Raw genomic sequence first — 21,353 nt, forward strand, 5'->3', positions numbered from 1 at the left:
GAGCCCATCTAAGATTACTCTTCAACAAAGTATATCAAGAAAACAGAAGAAAACGGAAAAGTTGTTTAAAATTGCATGCTCTAGCTGAAATGTGAATGTTTAATTTTTATTTTACTGTCCATTTAAAGGGACACTTTACTCAAAATTTAAATTTTCTATATAGACAGAGCAAATTTGTTTTCTGTTACACAGCAATAAATATATTACTCATAATACCCTATTTATGTTAGGATCATATCATTTCACTTTATCATTAAGAAGTTATGTGCAGTTATACATAAACCACATGCACATCTCCTTAAGTGGACACTGTATGACCACTCCACAGAGTGACACTGTATCACAGCTTCACAAATCGGCACCATATCACAGCTCCACTGATGGAATAAGATCTATACATTATTTTTTAATGCTTTGTTTTTATGATAAAGGTTTACCAGAAATCAGCTTATTAAATATAAGTAACTTATTTCTGAGAAAATGTCCCTGTAATCATTATATGCATGCATTGTTGTATATGAGAGAGAGAGAGAGGGAGAGGGGGGGAGACAGAGAGTGGGAGTGAGAGAATGGTCATGATAGGAAACACAATAATAAGAGTATGCAATAAGAGTACTCAAAATAATTTTAGATCATTCTTCGTGCGATATAAATAGATTTATATCATGTGCATGACTGGATGAAAATCTAAAAAAAAAATAAGGTGCCCTAGAATGCAGGCAGCTTTATTTTTCAAATGTCTCAAATTTATCAAAATATACAGTACTTTTGCATATTAAATATCCTTTTCGCCCTGAGTCAAGTAAAGAGGATATAAATACAAAGAGGAAAACAGCCATTAAAAGCACTTACATATTATTTGAAAGTATAATTTAAAATAAACCCTTTGAGGATTATTTGCCAGGAAGACCAGGATCAGATTCATGCCTTTGTAGGCCCAATATTCCCAAACTGTTTATGGAAGAATCTGGCAAGGATGAATGTCTAATTGGGTTGATATACAATGTACAATGCCCGGGATGAATTTCAGTTGGAGGATCTTCTCTTTGCTCCAACAATGATGTTAAGTTGTCTTCAGAAGCAGTGTTTAACTGACTTTCACTTGAAAGTGATTCTTTGGATTTCAGTATTGATTTCTTAAGGTCCAAGAATTCAGGTCTCTGTAAATTATAACATGTAGAATTACATTAAAAACATTTAAATCAGAGTGTGAATTATGCAACTGAGTATAATATTTTCTAATATAAACCATCCATCCTAATGCAAGTCCACTTGTTGGTCCTAAATATTTTTTTTGTACTTTATTTGAACGTTTGGTCTATATAATTCTAATTTTTCTCTATTATATATATAAATAGCTATAAAGTTGCATAATAATAGGTTGAAAAAATACTTGTCTGTTAAGCTTTTCAGGGATTCTTTTTTTCTATTGTTAATCTAAAAGAAGGAAAAATCAAGGGGGGGGGAATCATTCTAAAGGGACATGAAACACCACATCATGATTCAATTTTAAACAACTTTCCAGTTTATTTTTATTATTTCATTTTCTTAATTATCTTGTTGAGAAGCATTCCTAGGTAGACTCAGGAGCAGCAATGCATTACTGGGAGCTAGTTGCTGATTGGTTGCTACACATATATGCGTCTCGTTGTTCAGCCAGCTCCAGTAGAGCATTGCTGCTCATTTAACAAAGGAAACCAAGAGAATGCAGAAAATTTGATAATAGAAGTACATTGTATGTTCTATATGAGTCATGAATTTGCATCCCTTTAAATATGCAGATATAATTTTCTTCATTTTCCTGTTTATTATAGATTATACCATTTTCTAGTCATGTTCATAATAAAGAAAAAGTAACACTTAAGCTTACAATTGTGCCAAACAAATGTAATGCAATCAGCTTAAAAGTACTTTATTTAGGACAATTTAAGTCTCCTAACTTTAGTTGATGTGTATTTCATTTGAGTTATCCACGTTTGATGAGTTCATAAAATTGCTATATAAAGTCTCTGGCTTTGATTACTTTTATATAAAAAGAGAGTTATCTCCCTTACATAACTGCTTGTGTCAGCTGTGCATAACAAATATGTAACTGTGAGCTTTTAAATAGTCTTTTTATGGGTAGATAATTAATACATGGTGAGCATATACAATATATATAATTGAACCTCTCTATCTATTTATTGCCTGTCTATCCGTCTATCCATCCGTTTGTCTGTCTCTCTATCCACATATTAGATATCAGAAATTAAGCATTACAAAAGATCTGCAATGGGTTGATCACAATCTTGAACTTGTTTTCTGCAGACTAAAATATAATTTGACGTGTTTTTCCAGAGATCACAATAAGAAAATGCTTCCGCTGATACCCCTCAGAAAACAACTTAAAATCATCATCTACTCCATTCATTTCTTAATACCGTAATTATAAAAATGTACACAAAGACAAACAAACATATTGTGGAGTTCATTGATAATGTCACAGGTTGAAGGGTCTGTGTATCTGTTTGGTGATGTTGCTTCCTAAATTAATCCAATATGGCAGGAGTAATATCAGGGTGTTTTACCCATGTGCAAAACTGTTGGGATTTTTATCAAATCCTCTTAGCAGTGAAATTTGATAAGTGAAAATGGCCCTATGAATAGGTTGTTAAAGGGACAGTCTAGTCAAAATTAAACTTTCATGATTCAGATAGGGAATGCAATTTTAAACAACTTTCAAATTCACTTTTATTGTCAAATTTGCTTTTTTCTCTTGGTATTCTTAGTTGAAAGCTAAACCTAGGTAGGCTCATATGCTAATTTCTAAGACCTTGAAGGCCGCCCCTTCAATGCATTTGGCAGTTTTCACAGCTAGAGGGTGTTAGTTCATGTGTGCCATACAGATAACATTGTGACCACACACATTGGGGTCTGACGGCCCATGTTTCTGGCGGGTCTTCAGACTCGCCAGAAACACAAGTTATGTTAGGCGGACAGGAATCGCCGAATTCAACCTGATCGAGTACGATCGGGTTGATTGACACCCCCTGCTGGCGGCCCATTGGCCGCGAGTCTACAGGGGGCGGCGTTGCACCAGCAGCTCTTGTGAGCTGCTGGTGCAGTGCTAAATATGAAGAGCGTATTGCTCTCTGCATTCAGCGATGTCTTGCGGACCTGATCCTCACTGTCGGATCAGGTCCGCAAGACATTTGATAAATAGGCCCCATGGAGTTACAAATAAGAGGGCACTGATTGGCTAAATGGAAGTCTGTCAAAATAACTGAAATAAGAAGGCAGTCTGCAAAGGCTTAGATACAAGGTAATCACAGAGGTAAAAAGTATATTAATATAACCATGTTTTCTGTGCAAAACAGAGGAATGGGTAATACATGGATTACCTATCTTTTCAAACAATAACAATTCTGGAGTAGACTGTCCCTTTAAGTATCAAGAATTTGGATTGTGATCAGCCAACTAGGACTGAAACGTTACATATAGGGTCAAGTACTTCAGATAAACAAAAGGAGGAACTGATTCCGATCATATCAACATGCAAAATAGCTTATCAGCAGTTGTTAATATGCAAATAACTATCAAATGATAGACTGTGAACAACTGCTTAATGTTTTAAAAGCTTTCAAAACTGTACAAAATTGTATATTATCCTGAGGAGTAGACCATGAAAAGCCTTTATTGCATATTTATCTGATCTCCTTTGCTGAGACCAGCAAAGGCAAAAATAAATGAACTCCTGCACTGATCAAGCACTCCCTATGTAGAATGAAGCCAAGTCAGGGGTCTGAATACTACAAGATGCACTCCATACTCTCTTTTAAATTACAGCAAAAGTCGTCAAAAGAAAAAAGTACATTGCAAAGTTTTTTTTTTTTTTTTTTATCTACAAAAAGTTTTATGGGGAATTAAAATGCCAGTCATAGAGACTGTAATAGTAAATGTACTTAATAATGTTTATAATGTAATTTAAATATTTTCATGGTTATTTTTTACAGTAAAGTACTACAAACTAACGGCTAGATTACTAGTTGTGCGTTAAGGTAAAAAAGTAGCGTTAAGAGGTCCTAACGCTGCTTTTTTATGCCCGCTGGTATTACGAGTCTTGAAGGTTTCGGGTCACTGCACACTTCTTTGGCCTTACCGCAAAACGACTTACTTAAACTTCGTAAAGTCTTTTTTCTATGGGACTTCCATAGTGCCGGTATTACGAGTCTGTCCTGGGAGGCCAAAAAGTGAGTGGTACATCCTACCCCATCAAGAGTCCTAACGCATTTAAAAGTCAGTAGTTAAGAGTTTTATGGTACAACGCCGTAACATAAAACTCATAACTAAAGTGCTAAAAAGTACACTAACACCCATAAACTACCTATTAACCCCTAAACCGAGGCCCTCCCGCATAACAAACACTATAATAACATTTTTAACCCCTAGTCTGCCGCTCCGGACACCGCCACCACCTACATTATACTTATGAACCCCTAATCTGCCGCCCTCAACATCGCTGCCACTATACTAAATGTATTAACCCCTAAACCCAAGTCGAACCCTAACCCTAACACCCCTTAACTTAAATATAATTAAAATAAATCTAAATAAAATTACTATAATTAACTACATTATTCCTATTTAAAACTAAATAATTACCTATAAAATAAACCCTAAGCTAGCTACAATATAACTAATAGTGAAATTGTAGCTAGCTTAGGGTTTATTTTTATTTTACAGGCAAGTTTGTATTTATTTTAACTAGGTACTGATTGAATCAGCCAATAGGATTTTTTCTACTTTAATTCCGATTGGCTGATAGAATTCTATCAGACAATCGGAATCTAAGGGACGCCATCGTGGATGACGTCACTTAAAGGTACCTTCATTCGTCTTTAGTTGTCGGTTGAAGAGGATGCTCTGCGTCGGATATCTTGAAGATGGAGCCGCTCCGCGTTGGATGGATACAGATAGAAGATGCCATCTGGATGAAGACTTCTGCCCGTCTGGAGGACCACTTTGCCTAGCTTGGATGAAGACTTCTCCCGGATTCCTTGAGGATGGATGTCGGATCTTCAGAACAGTAAGTCGATCTTCAGGGGCTTAGTGTTAGGTTTTTTAAGGGTGTATTGGGTGGGTTTTACTTTTAGGTTAGGGATTTTGGGCCTGCAAAAGCGCTAACTGCCCTTTTAAGGGCAATGCCCATCCAAAGGTTTTTTAGATAGTATTTTATTTGGGGGATTGGTTGTGTGGGTGCTGGGTTTTACTGTTGGGGAGGTTGTTTGTATTTTTTTTACAGGTAAAAGAGCTGATTACTTTGGGGTAATGCCCCGCAAAAGGCCCTTTTAAGGGCTATTGGTAGTTTAGTTTAGGCTCAGGGTTTTTTTTATTTTGGGGGGCTTTTTTTATTTTGGTAGGGATATTAGATTAGGTGTAATTAGTTTAAATATCTGTAATTTGTTTATTATTATCTGTAATTTAGTGTTTTTTTTTTACTTTAGCTAATTTAATTTAATTGTATTTAATTTAGTTAATTTATTTAATTATAGTGTAGTGTAGTAGGTGTTATTGTAACTTAGGTTAGGTTTTTTTTTACAGGTACTTTTGTATTTATTTTAGCTAGGTAGTTATTAAATAGTTAATAACTGTTTAATAACTATTGTACCAAGTTAAAATAAATACAAACTTGCCTGTAAAATAAAAATAAAGCCTAAGCTAGATACAATGTAACTATTAGTAATATTGTAGTTAGCTTAGGGTTTATTTTATAGGTAAGTATTTAGTTTTAAATAGGAATAATGTAGTTAATAATAGTAATTTTATTTAGATTTTTTAAAATTATATTTAAGTTAGGGGGTGTTAGGGTTAGACTTAGGTTTAGGGGTTAATACATTTAGTATAGTGGCGGCGACGTTGGGGGCGGCAGATTAGGAGTTAATAAATGTAGGTAGGTTGCGGCGATGTTAGGGACGGCAGATTAGGGGTTAATAATATTTAACTAATGTTTGCGAGGCGGCGGTTTAGGGGTTAATATGTTTTTTATAATGGCGGCGACATTGGGGGTGGCAGATTAGGGGTTTATAAGTGTAGGTAGGTGGGGGCGACATTGGGGACGGCAGATTAGGGGTTAATAAATATAATGTAGGTGGCAGCGATGTTGGGGGCAGCAGATTAGGGGTTCATAAGTATAATGTAGGTGGTGGCGGTGTCCGGAGCAGCAGATTAGGTGTTAATAAATATAATGCAGGTGTCGGTGATGTCAGGGGTAGCATATTAGGGTTAATAAGTGTAAAATTAGGGGTGTTTAGACTTGGGGTTCATGTTAGGGTGTTAGGTGTAGACATAACTTTTATTTCCCCATAGGAATCAATGGGGCTGCAGTGTTAGACTTTTTCTCAGCCGGCTCTCCCCGTTGATCCCTATGGGGAAATCGTGCATGAGCACATACGACCAGCTCACCGCTGACTTAAGCAGCGCTGGTAATGGAGCGCTGGTATTTTTATTGGAGAAAATTTTGCTCAACGCTCACTTCTTGTCTTTTAACAACGGGTTTGTAAAAACTCGTAATACCAGCGCTGTAGGTAAGTGAGCGGTGAGTGAAAACTGCTTTTTAGCACCGCACAGCCTCTAACGCAAAACTCGTAATCTAGTCGTAAGAATTAATATTGGCTGAATCCTTAAATAATTCTGCCGAAAGAATGAAGTCCATAAATCTGACCTGGTTTCAGTTTACGGACAACTGTAAGAAGTTCTCTACTCAGTCATCAATATCAGTATATATCATATATTATATATTTTTTTTCCTAACCGTGGAAATAGATTGCTACACATTGCACAAAAAATAACCATCTCTGTTTTGTATTCCCTAAACATGACAATAAAAAGGAAAAAATCATTCAGTAAAATGTTATCTTAGAATCTCAGAAAACGAAGACAACACAATAAAATTCTCATAGTAGAATGGGGCTTGCTTGAGGCTTTGCCTGAGGCTGCATAGGCCATTGAAGAATGTCATTTAGAATGCCTTTGGCTTGGCCTTTAGCTCACTGAGCAAGCAGTTCTTCTTGCAGAGAAAACGCTAAGAATAATTTCATTAAAAGCTGTAAAAATACAAATAATAATGAACTTCTGTGCCTGGTGACAATAGTATATAGCTATAACACAGTGTGACAGCAATGTCATTTGTAATGGCATGGAAGAAATTACATAAATTATATTATTGATGACTAACTCAAATAAACACTGCACATATGTAACATGATTTAATGAGACCACTTGTTACACTGAGATGCTGTGCAACATGCTGTATATGTAAAGAGCAGTTTAATGTTTAAATAACTGCACTTTTTAGGCAAAAACAAATAAATAAAATGAGATATAAATTATAATGAAAATAAACTTACTCCCCTCCCCAGCCCCCCAGCTCATATAGTTTTAAAGCCCAATCAATGGTGAAGTTAAAGGGACACAATAAAATTTAAATGTGAACTAATATAGCAGTAATATTTGTGCACTTCCTACTAACACTAATTTATTTATAGGTGATAGAAGCTGGAGGTTCCGGTTGGTACGCCAGCAGATCTGACGTACTCACGCAACGTGTGACTGAGAACGCTGACTGGGAGGTTAGTGTCATCGTGGAAAACCTTCCCAATAAGCAAGCAAAGGGGCTGAAGTGAAGCCCGAAGAAGAGACAACTGCTGCCGCTCCCACACGCTGCCTGTTCAGATGCCACAGGGGAAACAAAAGGGGGGGGGGGGGAAAGTACTCTGGTTAAGCCTCATCTTTTTGAAATCCTCTTATAACTAAAGAGAATAAGGGCCCAGTCTTGAGAAGACTACCATTTGGAGTAAAATACCAAAAGCTTTGTATTTTCCTGGTGGAAAGGGGGAAGTGAAGGGAACAAAGAAGGAAAAAAAGAAACAAAAACAGGTGGACACTGTTAAAAGAGGACAAGGATGGTGATGTAACTTTTAAAACATGTTCCTGTTAATCTAGCTATCTGGGAGAGCCTCAGCTTGTGTGCAAGCTACCTCCAAATTATAGCAGAACATTTTTTTCAGCAAAAAGGCCTAATCAATATAAAGTGTCATGCTTGCAGGACTTTTGAAACTGAGATTCTGTATATTCCCCTGACCATAGTTTGCTTTTTGTACTGGTTTGGGAAAGTGTGATAAAAGTGTACTCTTCTACTAAGTATTGTTATTTCTGAAAGGTTATGTTTGACAAAAAGTACTGAATACGGTATACAAATACAGTTGGTTAAAGCGATACTAACCCCACTTTTTATCTTTCATGATTCAAATAGAGCATGCAATTTTAAGCAACTTTCTAATTTACTCCTATTATCAATTTTTCTTTGTTCTCATGTTATCTTGATTTGAAAAAGCAGTAATAAAAGGTTAGGAGCTGGCCCATTTTTAGTTCAGCATCTTGGTAGAGCTTGCTGATTGGTTTGCTACATTTAGCCACAAATCAGCAAATGCTACCCAGGTGCTGAACAAAAAAACATAATTTATGTAAGAACTTACCTGATAAATTAATTTCTTTCATATTAGCAAGAGTCCATGGGGCCTAGTTATCAAGCCGTCAACCTCAAATACGCTGGAATTTCGCAGCGGATTTGTGGCGAGGCTGATTCGCCTTAGTTATCAAAGGCTCGAGACCGGCAAAAGTAGAATTTTGTGACGTAAGCATCGATCCGCCAGACTCAGTCCGACACAGATCGATTCTTACGTCACTCCAGATGTTCCGCAAACAAGTGCGGCACATTCTCACTACTTTTGCTAGTTATCAAAAAACTAGCAGGTACGTTCGGCACTTTTACGGCCCAGCGTACCTGGTTTTCAAACCGCCCCTGGAGGCGGCGGATCCCATAGGAATCAATGGGAGTCTGACCATAGCGAAAGTACAAGTTCGCTGCTGACAGACATCCCATTCATTCCTATGGGAGCTGTCTACACCTAACACCCTAACATGTACCCCGAGTCTAAACACCACTAATCTGTCCCCCCTACACCGCCGCAACTAAATAAAGTTATTACCCCCTAAACCGCCGCTCCCGGAGCCCACCGCAAGCTACTCTATACATATTAACCCCTAAACCGCCGCTCCCGGAGCCCACCACAACTATAATAAATGTATTAACCCCTAAACCGCCGCTCCCTGAACCCGCCGCAACCTATATTAAATGTATTAACCCCTATCCTGCCCCCCCTACACCGTCGCCACCTATAATAAATTTAATAACCCCGAATCTGCCCCCCCCCCTACACCGTCGCCACCTATAATACATTTATTAACCCCTATCCTGCCCCCCACTACACCGCCTCCACTGTAATAAAATTATTAACCCCTAAACCTAAGTCTAACCCTAACCCTAACCCTAACGCCCCCCTAACTTAAATATTCATTAAATAAATCTAAATAAATTAACTCTTATTAACTAAATGAATCCTATTTAAAACTAAATACTTACCTTTAAAATATACCCTAATATAGCTACAATATAAATAATAATTATATTCTAGCTATCTTAGGATTTATTTTTATTTTACAGGCACCTTTCAATTTATTTTAACTAGGTACAATAGCTATTAAATAGTTATTAACTATTTAATAGCTTACCTAGCTAAAATAAAGAGAAATTTACCTGTAAAATAAAAACTAACCTAAGTTACAATTACACCTAACACTACACTATACTTTAATAAATTATTCCTATTTAAAACTAAATACTTACCTGTAAAATAAACCCTAAGATAGCTACAATATAATTAATAATTATATTGTAGCTATCTTAGGATTTATCTTTATTTTACAGGTAACTTTGTATTTATTTTAGCTAGTTAGAATAGTTATTAAATAGTTATTAACTATTTAATAACTACCTAGCTAAAAGAAATACAAAATTACCTGTAAAATAAATCCTAACTTAAGTTACAATTAAACCTAATACTACACTATCATTAAATTAATTAAATAAACTACCTACAAATAACTACAATTAAATACAATTACATAAACTAACTAAAGTACAAAAAATAAAAAAAGCTAAGTTACAAAAAATAAAAAAATAAGTTACAAACATGTTAAAAATATTACAACAATTTTAAGCTACTTACACCTAATCTAAGCCCCCTAATAAAATAACAAACCCCCCCAAAATAAAAAAATGCCCTACCCTATTCTAAATTAAATAAACTTCAAAGCTCTTTTACCTTACCAGCCCTTAAACGGGCCATTTGTGGGGGCATGCCCCAAAGAAAACAGCTCTTTTGCCTGTAAAAGAAAAATACAACCCCCCCCCCCCAACATTAAAACCCACCACCCACATACCCCTAATCTAAACCAAACCCCCCTTACAAAAACCTAACACTAATCCCCTGAAGATCATCCTACCTTGTCTTCACTCAGCCGAGCAGCGATGGAACTGAAGTGGACATCCGGAGCGGAAGAAGTTAATCCTCCAAGCGGCGCTGAAGAAATCTTCCATCCGATGAAGTCATCATCCAGGCGGCGCTGAAGAAAAGTCTTCGATCCGGCCGATGTCATCTTCAAAGAGGCGCTGAAGAGGTCTTCTATCCGGGCGATGTCATCTTCCAAGCCGGGTCTTGAATCTTCCTTCCGCCGACGCGGAACCTCCTTCTTCACCGACGGACTACGACGAATGAAGGCTCCTTTAAGGGACGTCATCCAAGATGGCGTCCCCTCAATTCCGATTGGCTGATAGGATTCTATCAGCCAATCGGAATTAAGGTAGGAAAAATCTGATTGGCTGATGGAATCAGCCAATCAGATTGAGCTCGCATTCTATTGGCTGTTCCGATCAGCCAATAGAATGCGAGCTCAATCTGATTGGCTGATTGGATCAGCCAATCGGATTGAACTTGAATCTGATTGGCTGATTCCATCAGCCAATCAGAATTTTCCTACCTTAATTCCGATTGGCTGATAGAATCCTATCAGCCAATCGGAATTGAGGGGACGCCATCTTGGATGACGCCCCTTAAAGGAGCCTTCATTCGTCGTAGTCCGTCGGTGAAGAAGGAGGTTCCGCGTCGGCGGAAGGAAGATTCAAGACCCGGCTTGGAAGATGACTTCGCCCGGATAGAAGACCTCTTCAGCCTGGATGATGACTTCATCGGATGGAAGATTTCTTCAGCGCCGCTTGGAGTATTAACTTCTTCCGCTCCGGATGTCCACTTCGGTTCCATCGCTGCTCGGCTGAGTGAAGACAAGGTAGGATGATCTTCAGGGGATTAGTGTTAGGTTTTTGTAAGGGGGGTTTGGGTTAGATTAGGGGTATGTGGGTGGTGGGTTTTAATGTTGGGGGGGGTTGTATTTTTCTTTTACAGGCAAAAGAGCTGTTTTCTTTGGGGCATGCCCCCACAAATGGCCCTTTTAAGGGCTGGTAAGGTAAAAGAGCTTTGAAGTTTATTTAATTTAGAATAGGGTAGGGCATTTTTTTATTTTGGGGGGGTTTGTTATTTTATTAGGGGGCTTAGATTAGGTGTAAGTAGCTTAAAATTGTTGTAATATTTTTAACATGTTTGTAACTTATTTTTTTATTTTTTGTAACTTAGCTTTTTTATTTTTTGTACTTTAGTTAGTTTATGTAATTGTATTTAATTGTAGTTATTTGTAGGTAGTTTATTTAATTAATTTAATGATAGTGTAGTATTAGGTTTAATTGTAACTTAGGTTAGGATTTATTTTACAGGTAATTTTGTATTTCTTTTAGCTAGGTAGTTATTAAATAGTTAATAACTATTTAATAACTATTCTAACTAGCTAAAATAAATACAAAGTTACCTGTAAAATAAATATAAATCCTAAGATAGCTACAATATAATTATTATTTATATTGTAGCTATATTAGGGTTTATATTATAGGTAAGTATTTAGTTTTAAATAGGATTCATTTAGTTAATAATAAAAATATTATTTAGATTTATTTAATTAATATTTAAGTTAGGGGGGGGTTAGGGTTAGACTTAGGTTTAGGGGTTAATAATTTTATTACAGTGGCGGCGGCGTAGTGGGGGGCAGGATAGGGGTTAATAAATTTATTATAGGGGGCGACGGTGTAGGGGAGGCAGATTAGGGGTTAATAAATTTATTATAGGTGACGACAGTGTAGGGGGGCAGGATAGGGGTTAATAGGTTTAATATAGGTTGCGGCGGGTTCAGGGAGCGGCGGTTTAGGGGTTAAACTATTTATTTAGTTGCGGAGAGGTGCGGGATCAGCAGGATAGGGGTTAATAACTTTATAATAGAGGGCGACGGTGTAGGGGGGGCAGGATAGGGGTTACTAGGTATACTGTAGGTGGCAGCGGTGTCCGGGAGCGGCGGTTTAGGGGTTAATACATTTATAAGAGTTGTGGCGGGGTCTAGGAGCGGCGGTTTAGGGGTTAGTAACTTTATTGAGTTGCGGGAGGCTCCAGGGGCGCCGGTATAGGGATAGAACAGTGTAGTTTAGTGTGAGTGCTTAGTGACAGGCTAGCAATAAAGCTGGGAAAAAGCCGAAGGGCAGCGAGATCGGATGAGTGATAACTGTCACAGTCCGCTGCTCATCGCCCCGCGGCTTTTTGACAGCTTTATTTGATAACTTAGGCGTATTTTTTTAGGTCCGTGGCGGCGATGTGAGGCGAGCTTAGGCGGGCGTATTGGGCCGGCGAAGCCAGAAAAGTAGACGGCTTGATAACTACCCCCCCAAGAGCTAGTGACGTATGGGATATACATTCCTACCAGGAGGGGCAAAGTTTCCCAAACCTCAAAATGCCTATAAATACAGCCCTCACCACACCCACAAATCAGTTTAACGAATAGCCAAGAAGTGGGGTGATAAGAAAAAAGTGCGAAGCATAAATATAAGGAATTGGAATAATTGTACTTTATACAAAAAAATCATAACCACCACAAAAAAAGGGTGGGCCTCATGGACTCTTGCTAATATGAAAGAAAGGAATTTATCAGGTAAGTTCTTACATAAATTATGTTTTCTTTCATGTAATTAGCAAGAGTCCATGAGCTAGTGACGTATGGGATAATGACTACCCAAGATGTGGATCTTCCACGCAAGAGTCACTAGAGAGGGAGGGATAAAATAAAGACAGCCAATTCTGCTGAAAAAAATCCACACCCAAAAATAAAGTTTAAATCTTAGAAAGAAGAAAACTGAAAATATAAGCAGAAGATTCAAACTGAAACAGCTGCCTGAAGTACTTTTCTACCAAAGACAGCTTCAGAAGAAGAAAACACATTAAAATGGTAGAATTTAGTAAAAGTATGCAAAGAAGACCAAGTTGCTGCTTTGCAAATCTGATCAACCGAAGCTTCATTCCTAAACGCCCAGGAAGTAGAAACTGACCTAGTAGAATGAGCTGTAATCCTTTGAGGCGGAGTTTTACCCGACTCGACATAAGCATGATGAATTAAAGATTTCAACCAAGATGCCAAAGAAATGGCAGAGGCCTTCTGACCTTTCCTAGAACCGGAAAAGATAACAAATAGACTAGAAGTCTTTCGGAAATGCTTAGTAGCTTCAACATAATATTTCAAAGCTCTAACTACATCCAAAGAATGCAATGATTTCTCCTTAGAATTCTTATGATTAGGACATAATGAAGGAACCACAATTTCTCTACTAATGTTGTTGGAATTCACAACCTTAGGTAAAAATTTAAAAGAAGTTCGCAACACCGCCTTATCCTGGTGAAAAATCAGAAAAGGAGACTCACAAGAAAGAGCAGATAATTCAGAAACTCTTCTGGCAGAAGAGATAGCCAAAAGGAACAAAACTTTCCAAGAAAGTAATTTAATGTCCAATGAATGCATAGGTTCAAACGGAGGAGCTTGAAGAGCCCTCAGAACCAAATTCAAACTCCAAGGAGGAGAAATTGACTTAATGACAGGTTTTATATGAACCAAAGCTTGTACAAAACAATGAATATCAGGAAGATTAGCAATCTTTCTGTGAAAAAGAACAGAAAGAGCAGAGATTTGTCCTTTCAAGGAACTTGCAGACAAACCTTTATCCAAACCATCCTGAAGAAACTGTAAAATTCTCGGAATTCTAAAAGAATGCCAGGAAAAATGATGAGAAAGACACCAAGAAATGAAAGTCTTCCAGACTCTATAATATATCTCCCTAGATACAGATTTACGAGCCTGTAACATAGTATTAATCACAGAGTCAGAGAAACCTCTTTGACTAAGAATCAAGCGTTCAATCTCCATACCTTCAAATTTAAGGATTTGAGATCCTGATGGAAAAAAGGACCTTGCGACAGAAGGTCTGGCCTTAACGGAAGAGTCCACGGTTGGCAAGAGGCCATCCAGACAAGATCCGCATACCAAAACCTGTGAGGCCATGCTGGAGCTACCAGCAGAACAAACGAGCATTCCTTCAGAATCTTGGAGATTACTCTTGGAAGAAGAACTAGAGGCGGAAAGATATAGGCAGGATGATACTTCCAAGGAAGTGACAATGCATCCACTGCTACCGCTTGAGGATCCCTGGATCTGGACAGATACCTGGGAAGTTTCTTGTTTAGATGAGAGGCCATCAAATCTATTTCTGGAAGTCTCCACATTTGAACAATCTGAAGAAATACCTCTGGGTGAAGAGACCATTCGCCCGGATGTAATGTTTGGCGACTGAGATAATCCGCTTCCCAATTGTCTATACCTGGGATATGAACGGCAGAAACTAGACAGGAGCTGGATTCTGCCCATACCAGAATTCGAGATACTTCTTTCATAGCCAGAGGACTGTGAGTCCCTCCTTGATGATTGATGTATGCCACAGTTGTGACATTGTCTGTCTGAAAACAAATTAACGATTCTCTCTTTAGAAGAGGCCAAGACTGAAGAGCTCTGAAAATTGCACGGAGTTCCAAAATATTGATCGGTAATCTCACCTCCTGAGATTCCCAAACCCCTTGTGCTGTCAGAGACCCCCACACAGCTCCCCAACCTGTAAGACTTGCATCTGTTGAAATTACAGTCCAGGTCGGAAGAACAAAAGAAGCCCCCTGAACTAAACGATGGTGATCTGTCCACCACGTCAGAGAGTGTCGTACAATCGGTTTTAAAGATATTAATTGAGATATCTTTGTGTAATCCCTGCACCACTGGTTCAGCATACAGAGCTGAAGAGGCCGCATGTGAAAACGAGCAAAGGGGATCGCGTCCGATGCAGCAGTCATAAGACCTAGAATTTCCATGCATAAGGCTACCGAAGGGAATGATTGTGACTGAAGGTTTCGACAAGCTGATATCAATTTTAGACTTCTCTTGTCTGTCAAAGATAGAGTCATGGACACTGAATCTATCTGGAAACCTAAAAAGGTTACCTGTGTCTGAGGAATCAATGAACTTTTTGGTAAATTGATCCTCCAACCATGATGTTGAAGAAACAACACAAGTCGATTCGTATGAGATTCTGCTAAATGTGAAGACTGAGCAAGTACCAAGATATCGTCCAAATAAGGAAATACCACAATACCCTGTTCTCTGATTACAGACAGAAGGGCACCGAGAACCTTTGTAAAAATTCTTGGAGCTGTAGCTAGGCCAAACGGCAGAGCCACAAACTGGTAATGCTTGTCTAGGAAAGAGAATCTCAGAAACTGATAGTGATCTGGATGAATCGGAATATGCAGATATGCATCCTGTAAATCTATTGTAGACATATAATGCCCTTGCTGAACAAAAGGCAGGATAGTCCTTACAGTTACCATTTTGAATGTTGGTATCCTTACATAACGATTCAATATTTTTAGATCCAGAACTGGTCTGAAGGAATTCTTCTTCTTTGGTACAATGAAGAGATTTGAATAAAATCCCCGTCCCTGTTCCAGAACTGGAACTGGCATAATTACTCCAGCCAACTCTAGATCTGAAACACATTTCAGAAATGCTTGAGTCTTCGCTGGGTTTACTGGGACACGGGAAAGAAAAAATCTCTTTGCAGGAGGCCTTATCTTGAAGCCAATTCTGTACCCTTCTGAAACAATGTTCTGAATCCAAAGATTGTGAACGGAATTGATCCAAATTTCTTTGAAAAAACTTAATCTGCCCCCTATCAGCTGAGCTGGAATGAGGGCCGCACCTTCATGTGGACTTAGGAGCTGGCTTTGATTTTCTAAAAGGCTTGGATTTATTCCAGACTGGAGATGGTTTCCAAACTGATACCGCTCCTAAGGATGAAGGATCAGGTTTTTGTTCCTTGTTGTGACGAAAGGAACGAAAACGATTATTAGACCTAAATTTACCTTTAGATTTTTTATCCTATGGTAAAAAAGTTCCTTTCCCTCCAGTAACAGTTGAGATAATAGAATCCAACTGAGAACCAAACAATTTATTACCCTGGAAAGAAAGGGAAAGCAGAGTAGACTTAGAAGACATAGCATTCCAAGTTTTAAGCCATAAAGCTCTTCTAGCTAAAATAGCTAGAGACATATACCTGACATCAACTCTAATGATATCAAAGATGGCATCACAAATAAAATTATTAGCATGTTGAAGAAGAATAATAACGCTATGAGAATTATGATCTGTTACTTGTTGCGCTAAAGCTTCTAACCAAAAAGTTGAAGCTGCAGCAACATCCGCTAAAGATATAGCAGGTCTAAGAAGATTACCTGAACACAAGTAAGCTTTTCTTAGAAAGGATTCAATTTTTCTATCTAAAGGATCCTTAAAGGAAGTACCATCTGCCGTAGGAATAGTAGTACGCTTAGCAAGAGTAGAGACAACCCCATCAACCTTAGGGATTTTGTCCCAAAACTCTAATCTGTCAGATGGCACAGGATATAATTGCTTAAAACGTTTAGAAGGAGTAAATGAATTACCCAAATTATTCCATTCCCTGGAAATTACTTCAGAAATAGCACCAGGGACAGGAAAAACTTCTGGAATAACTACAGGAGATTTAAAAACCTTATCTAAACATTTAGATTTAGTATCAAGAGGACCAGAATCCTCAATTTCTAATGCAATTAGGACTTCTTTAAGTAAAGAATGAATAAATTCCATTTTAAATAAATATGAAGATTTATCAGCATCAACCTCTGAGACAGAATCCTCTGAACCAGAAGAACCATTATCAGAATCAGAATGATGATGTTCATTTAAAAATTCATCTGAAAAATGAGAAGTTTTAAAAGACTTTTTACGTTTACTAGAAGGAGGAATAACAGACATAGCCTTTTTAATGGATTTAGAAACAAAATCTCTTATGTTATCAGGAACACTCTGAGTATTAGATGTTGACGGAACAGCAACAGGTAATGTAACAGTACTAAAGGAAATATTATCTGCATTAACAAGTTTGTCATGACAAACAGTACAAACAACAGCTGGAGGAACAGATACCATAAGTTTACAGCAGATACACTTAGCTTTGGTAGCTCCAGCACCAGGCAGCGATTTTCCAGAAGTATCTTCTGACTCAGTTTCAACGTGGGACATCTTGCAATATGTAATAGAAAAAACAACATATAAAGCAAAATTGATCAAATTCCTTAAATGACAGTTTCAGGAATGGGAAAAAATGCCAGTGAACAAGCTTCTAGCAACCAGAAGCAATAAATAATGAGACTTAAATAATGTGGAGACAATAGTGACGCCCATATTTTTTTTAGCGCCAAAAATGACGCCCACATTATTTGGCGCCTAAATGCTTTTGGCGCCAAAAATGACGCCACATCCGGAACGCCGACACTTTTGGCGCAAAAGAACGTAAAAAATGACGCAACTTCCGGCGACACGTATGACGCCAGAAACAGAAAAAAAAATTTTGCGCCAAAAAAGTCCGCGCCAAGAATGACGCAATAAAATGAAGCATTTTCAGCCCCCGCGAGCCTAACAGCCCACAGGGAAAAAGTCAAATTTTAAGGTAAGAAAAAAATTGATTTATTCATATGCATTATCCCAAATATGAAACTGACTGTCTGAAATAAGGAATGTTGAACATCCTGAGTCAAGGCAAATAAATGTTTGAATACATATATTTAGAACTTTATAAAAAAGTGCCCAACCATAGCTTAGAGTGTCACAGAAAATAAGACTTACTTACCCCAGGACACTCATCTACATGTTGTAGAAAGCCAAACCAGTACTGAAACGAAAATCAGCAGAGGTAATGGTATATAAATAAGAGTATATCGTCGATCTGAAAAGGGAGGTAAGAGATGAATCTCTACGACCGATAACAGAGAACCTATGAAATAGACCCCGTAGAAGGAGATCATTGAATTCAAATAGGCAATACTCTCCTCACATCCCTCTGACATTCACTGCACGCTGAGAGGAAAACCGGGCTCCAACCTGCTGCGGAGCGCTTATCAACGTAGAATCTAGCACAAACTTACTTCACCACCTCCATAGGAGGAAAAGTTTGTAAAAACTGATTTGTGGGTGTGGTGAGGGGTGTATTTATAGGCATTTTGAGGTTTGGGAAACTTTGCCCCTCCTGGTAGGAATGTATATCCCATACGTCACTAGCTCATGGACTCTTGCTAATTACATGAAAGAAATGGTCAGGCTCTAAAGCTTACAGTACTGCTTTTTCAAATCAAGATAGCATGAGAACAAAGAAAATTTGATAATAGGAGTAAATTAGAAAGATGCTTAAAATCTCATGCTCTATCTGAATCATGAAAGAAAAAAATTGGGTTTAGTGTCCCTTTAACAGTGAGATAGGATTTTCAATGCTCTCTCTTCACAAACATTTCTCATTTTGTATAACTATTCTGTTAGTCCCCAGTTATTTTACGCATAACCTCAAGGTGGGGCTAAGTATACACTTTTAGTAGGTACTTTTTGGCTTTTTCATACTTTACAGGAACCATAGCAAAATCAAATTTTTCAGATAAAGTTCAGGGATTGCTTTCTCTTGGTTCTTCACGAGTATAGAATATCCAGTTCAGACTATACTCTAATATGCTTTAAATGGGAACAAAGTATTTTTTTGTATTATTTTGAAAATTGAGCTAAAAATGTCATACGTTTCTCCTCATAAACACATTATTTAGGAGCACTCACTATATTTCTTTATACACACTAGGGTGATTTTACCCACTCATGTTTTTTTTTTTCTTTTTTTGTCTTTCACACCTCCACAATTTAGAAGATAATTCTGCACTGCACAAGGATCTCACTAAAATTCACATCCCTATTCAGGTCAAAGTTTCATTTGAACACATATCCACATTATTAGTGGTCTTTCATGGAGAAATTTGTTTATCCAGCTAAAATCAAATCCCCCAAAATGCCACCCAGAAAAGATAAAAATAAGTCCAAAATTAATAATACACTATACCAAGGATAGTATAGTAGAATAAACCCCCTCAGTCCATATGGACATAGATGTACAACAATTGGTAAAAGAAATATTGGCCACAATGTTACGCCATCTTGACCAAATCAGACAGGATGTTGTAGCCTTATCTTCTGAAGTAAGACAATTTAACAATTGACTAGATGAGGCTGAAGCTAGAATTTCAGAAATTGAAGACAGAATGAATTCACGTGGCCAGGATAATAAATATTACGACTCCACAATTAAGAAACTACAAGAGAGACTAGACGATTTGGAAGATCGTTCTAGAAGAAACAATTGAAGAATATTTGGAGTCCCAGAGAGTCAGGAATTTAAAGACTTAAAAAAGTTCATAAGCGAAACCCTTCCTTCTCTTTTAGAAATACCCAATAGTAGGGCCAAAATAATGGTGGAAAGAATTCACAGAGTAGGGCCAGAGAAAAACAGAGCAGATGGCACGGTATTGATAAGACCAATAATTGTTACGTTTTCTCATTTCCAAGATAAACTGGAAATTCTAACCCACTATAGGAAAACGAGGTATGAAACAGGCACTGGAGAACCATCCAGGTCTCAAAAACGATATCCCTTAGTTGATGTCAACACGCTACAGTTGATGTCAACACGCTACCGCAAACAGCTGATGCAAGCTGCCGGCTTCAATGCTCGCATACAGCTGAATCAAAGTGGCGTGAATGTTTGTTTTTTTACTGTTATACAGGACGCTATACACCAAAACATTTGGAAGATTTGATGGTGATAAGAAGCCCACTGTATTAACAAGTGAAACTTCTGGACGCCTTAAACAAATCCTTTCTATGGTTGACATCAACTAAGGGATATCGTTTTTGAGACCTGGATGGTTCTCCAGTGCCTGCTTCATACCTCATTTTCGTTGAGGTTATCTTTGTGAGTTTTAAATTGTTAAGCTGTGAATAAATTGTGTGTTTGAACTTACATATTGCACTTAGAGGTGTTGCGCCTTTTTTCTTTTTTATTCAGTTCCAAATCCGGTTATCAGAGCCGTGTCAGATATTTGGCAGCAACCTCAATCTGAATTTAGCTGTGAATACAAGATTATCAGCTCGAATATATCCTTTTTACAGTGGGGCGCTTATATATTTATTTTTATGTAATTATCACTATAGGAAAAACCCCAGTTATCTTAAAGGAGAAAAAAAATCCAGATTTTTTAAGACTATTTACTTGAAATCTCCACCCGTAGAAAACAGATGGCTCCCTTTTGTTCTCATCTGATTGTGAAGGGTTTTAATGCATTTCTGTTATATCCAGCAAAAATGAAAGTACTTAAGGCTGGAGTATCGTATATGTTGAACAACAAGGTAGAGGCTAGTCGCTTTTTAGAAAATACCACAGGTTAAGTATATATACATTTTTATGTTCTTTTTTGTTTTTTCTCTTGCAAATCTCATGTCCGGGAAAATGTTGAAAAGTTTCTGTTTATGCATCATTTTTAATCCCTTTTGTTCTCTGTCTCTCTCCTTCTCTCCACCTTTCTCCCTTCTTCCCACTGTCATCCTTATCTAATGAAAACTATACTATGACTTTTATTAATCTAGCATCGTGGAATGTTCAAGGGGTCACTTCACCTATTAAACGCAAAGCTCAAATTGCCTTCATTCAGGAAACTTATTTACAAGCTAAAAAAATTCTTAAACTCAAAACAGGCTGGGTATTAGAGGTGGTGGCAACCTCAGGCCTTAAAAGAAAAAAAGGTGTTGCAATCTTATTCCATAAAAACCTTGAATATAAAATTATACACACGGATATTGATGAAGATGGAAGATTTATTATTGCTCAGATTATCCTACTAGGACAGAAATACACATTGTGTAATATTTAAGGCCCAAATAATGGGGATAAAGAATATTGGAATAAATTAACTAAAAATTAATAGATAATGCAGGTAACAACTTATTTATAGCGGGTGACTTAAATCTGATAGCTCAATACCCCTTAGATCGTCTACACAAAGAAAAAGGTAGAAACAGAAATTATAAATCCAAAATAAATACTCTTA

General features: G+C 37.5%; 1 protein-coding gene across 1 annotated transcript in view; it reads right to left on the reverse strand.

Annotated features, from left to right (window-relative positions):
- Positions 1-709: 709 nt before the first annotated feature.
- KCNH7 (potassium voltage-gated channel subfamily H member 7) overlaps positions 710-21,353 on the reverse strand; it is a 1,107,705-nt gene continuing 1,087,061 nt past the window's right edge. The window contains exon 16 of the mRNA XM_053698381.1: positions 710-1,160. Coding sequence (XP_053554356.1) covers positions 894-1,160 — 267 coding nt within the window. The 3' untranslated portion in view covers positions 710-893. The remainder of the gene's footprint in view (positions 1,161-21,353) is intronic.

This window comes from Bombina bombina, chromosome 1 (assembly GCF_027579735.1).
Source record: "Bombina bombina isolate aBomBom1 chromosome 1, aBomBom1.pri, whole genome shotgun sequence".
NCBI classification, from domain to species: Eukaryota; Metazoa; Chordata; class Amphibia; order Anura; family Bombinatoridae; genus Bombina; species Bombina bombina.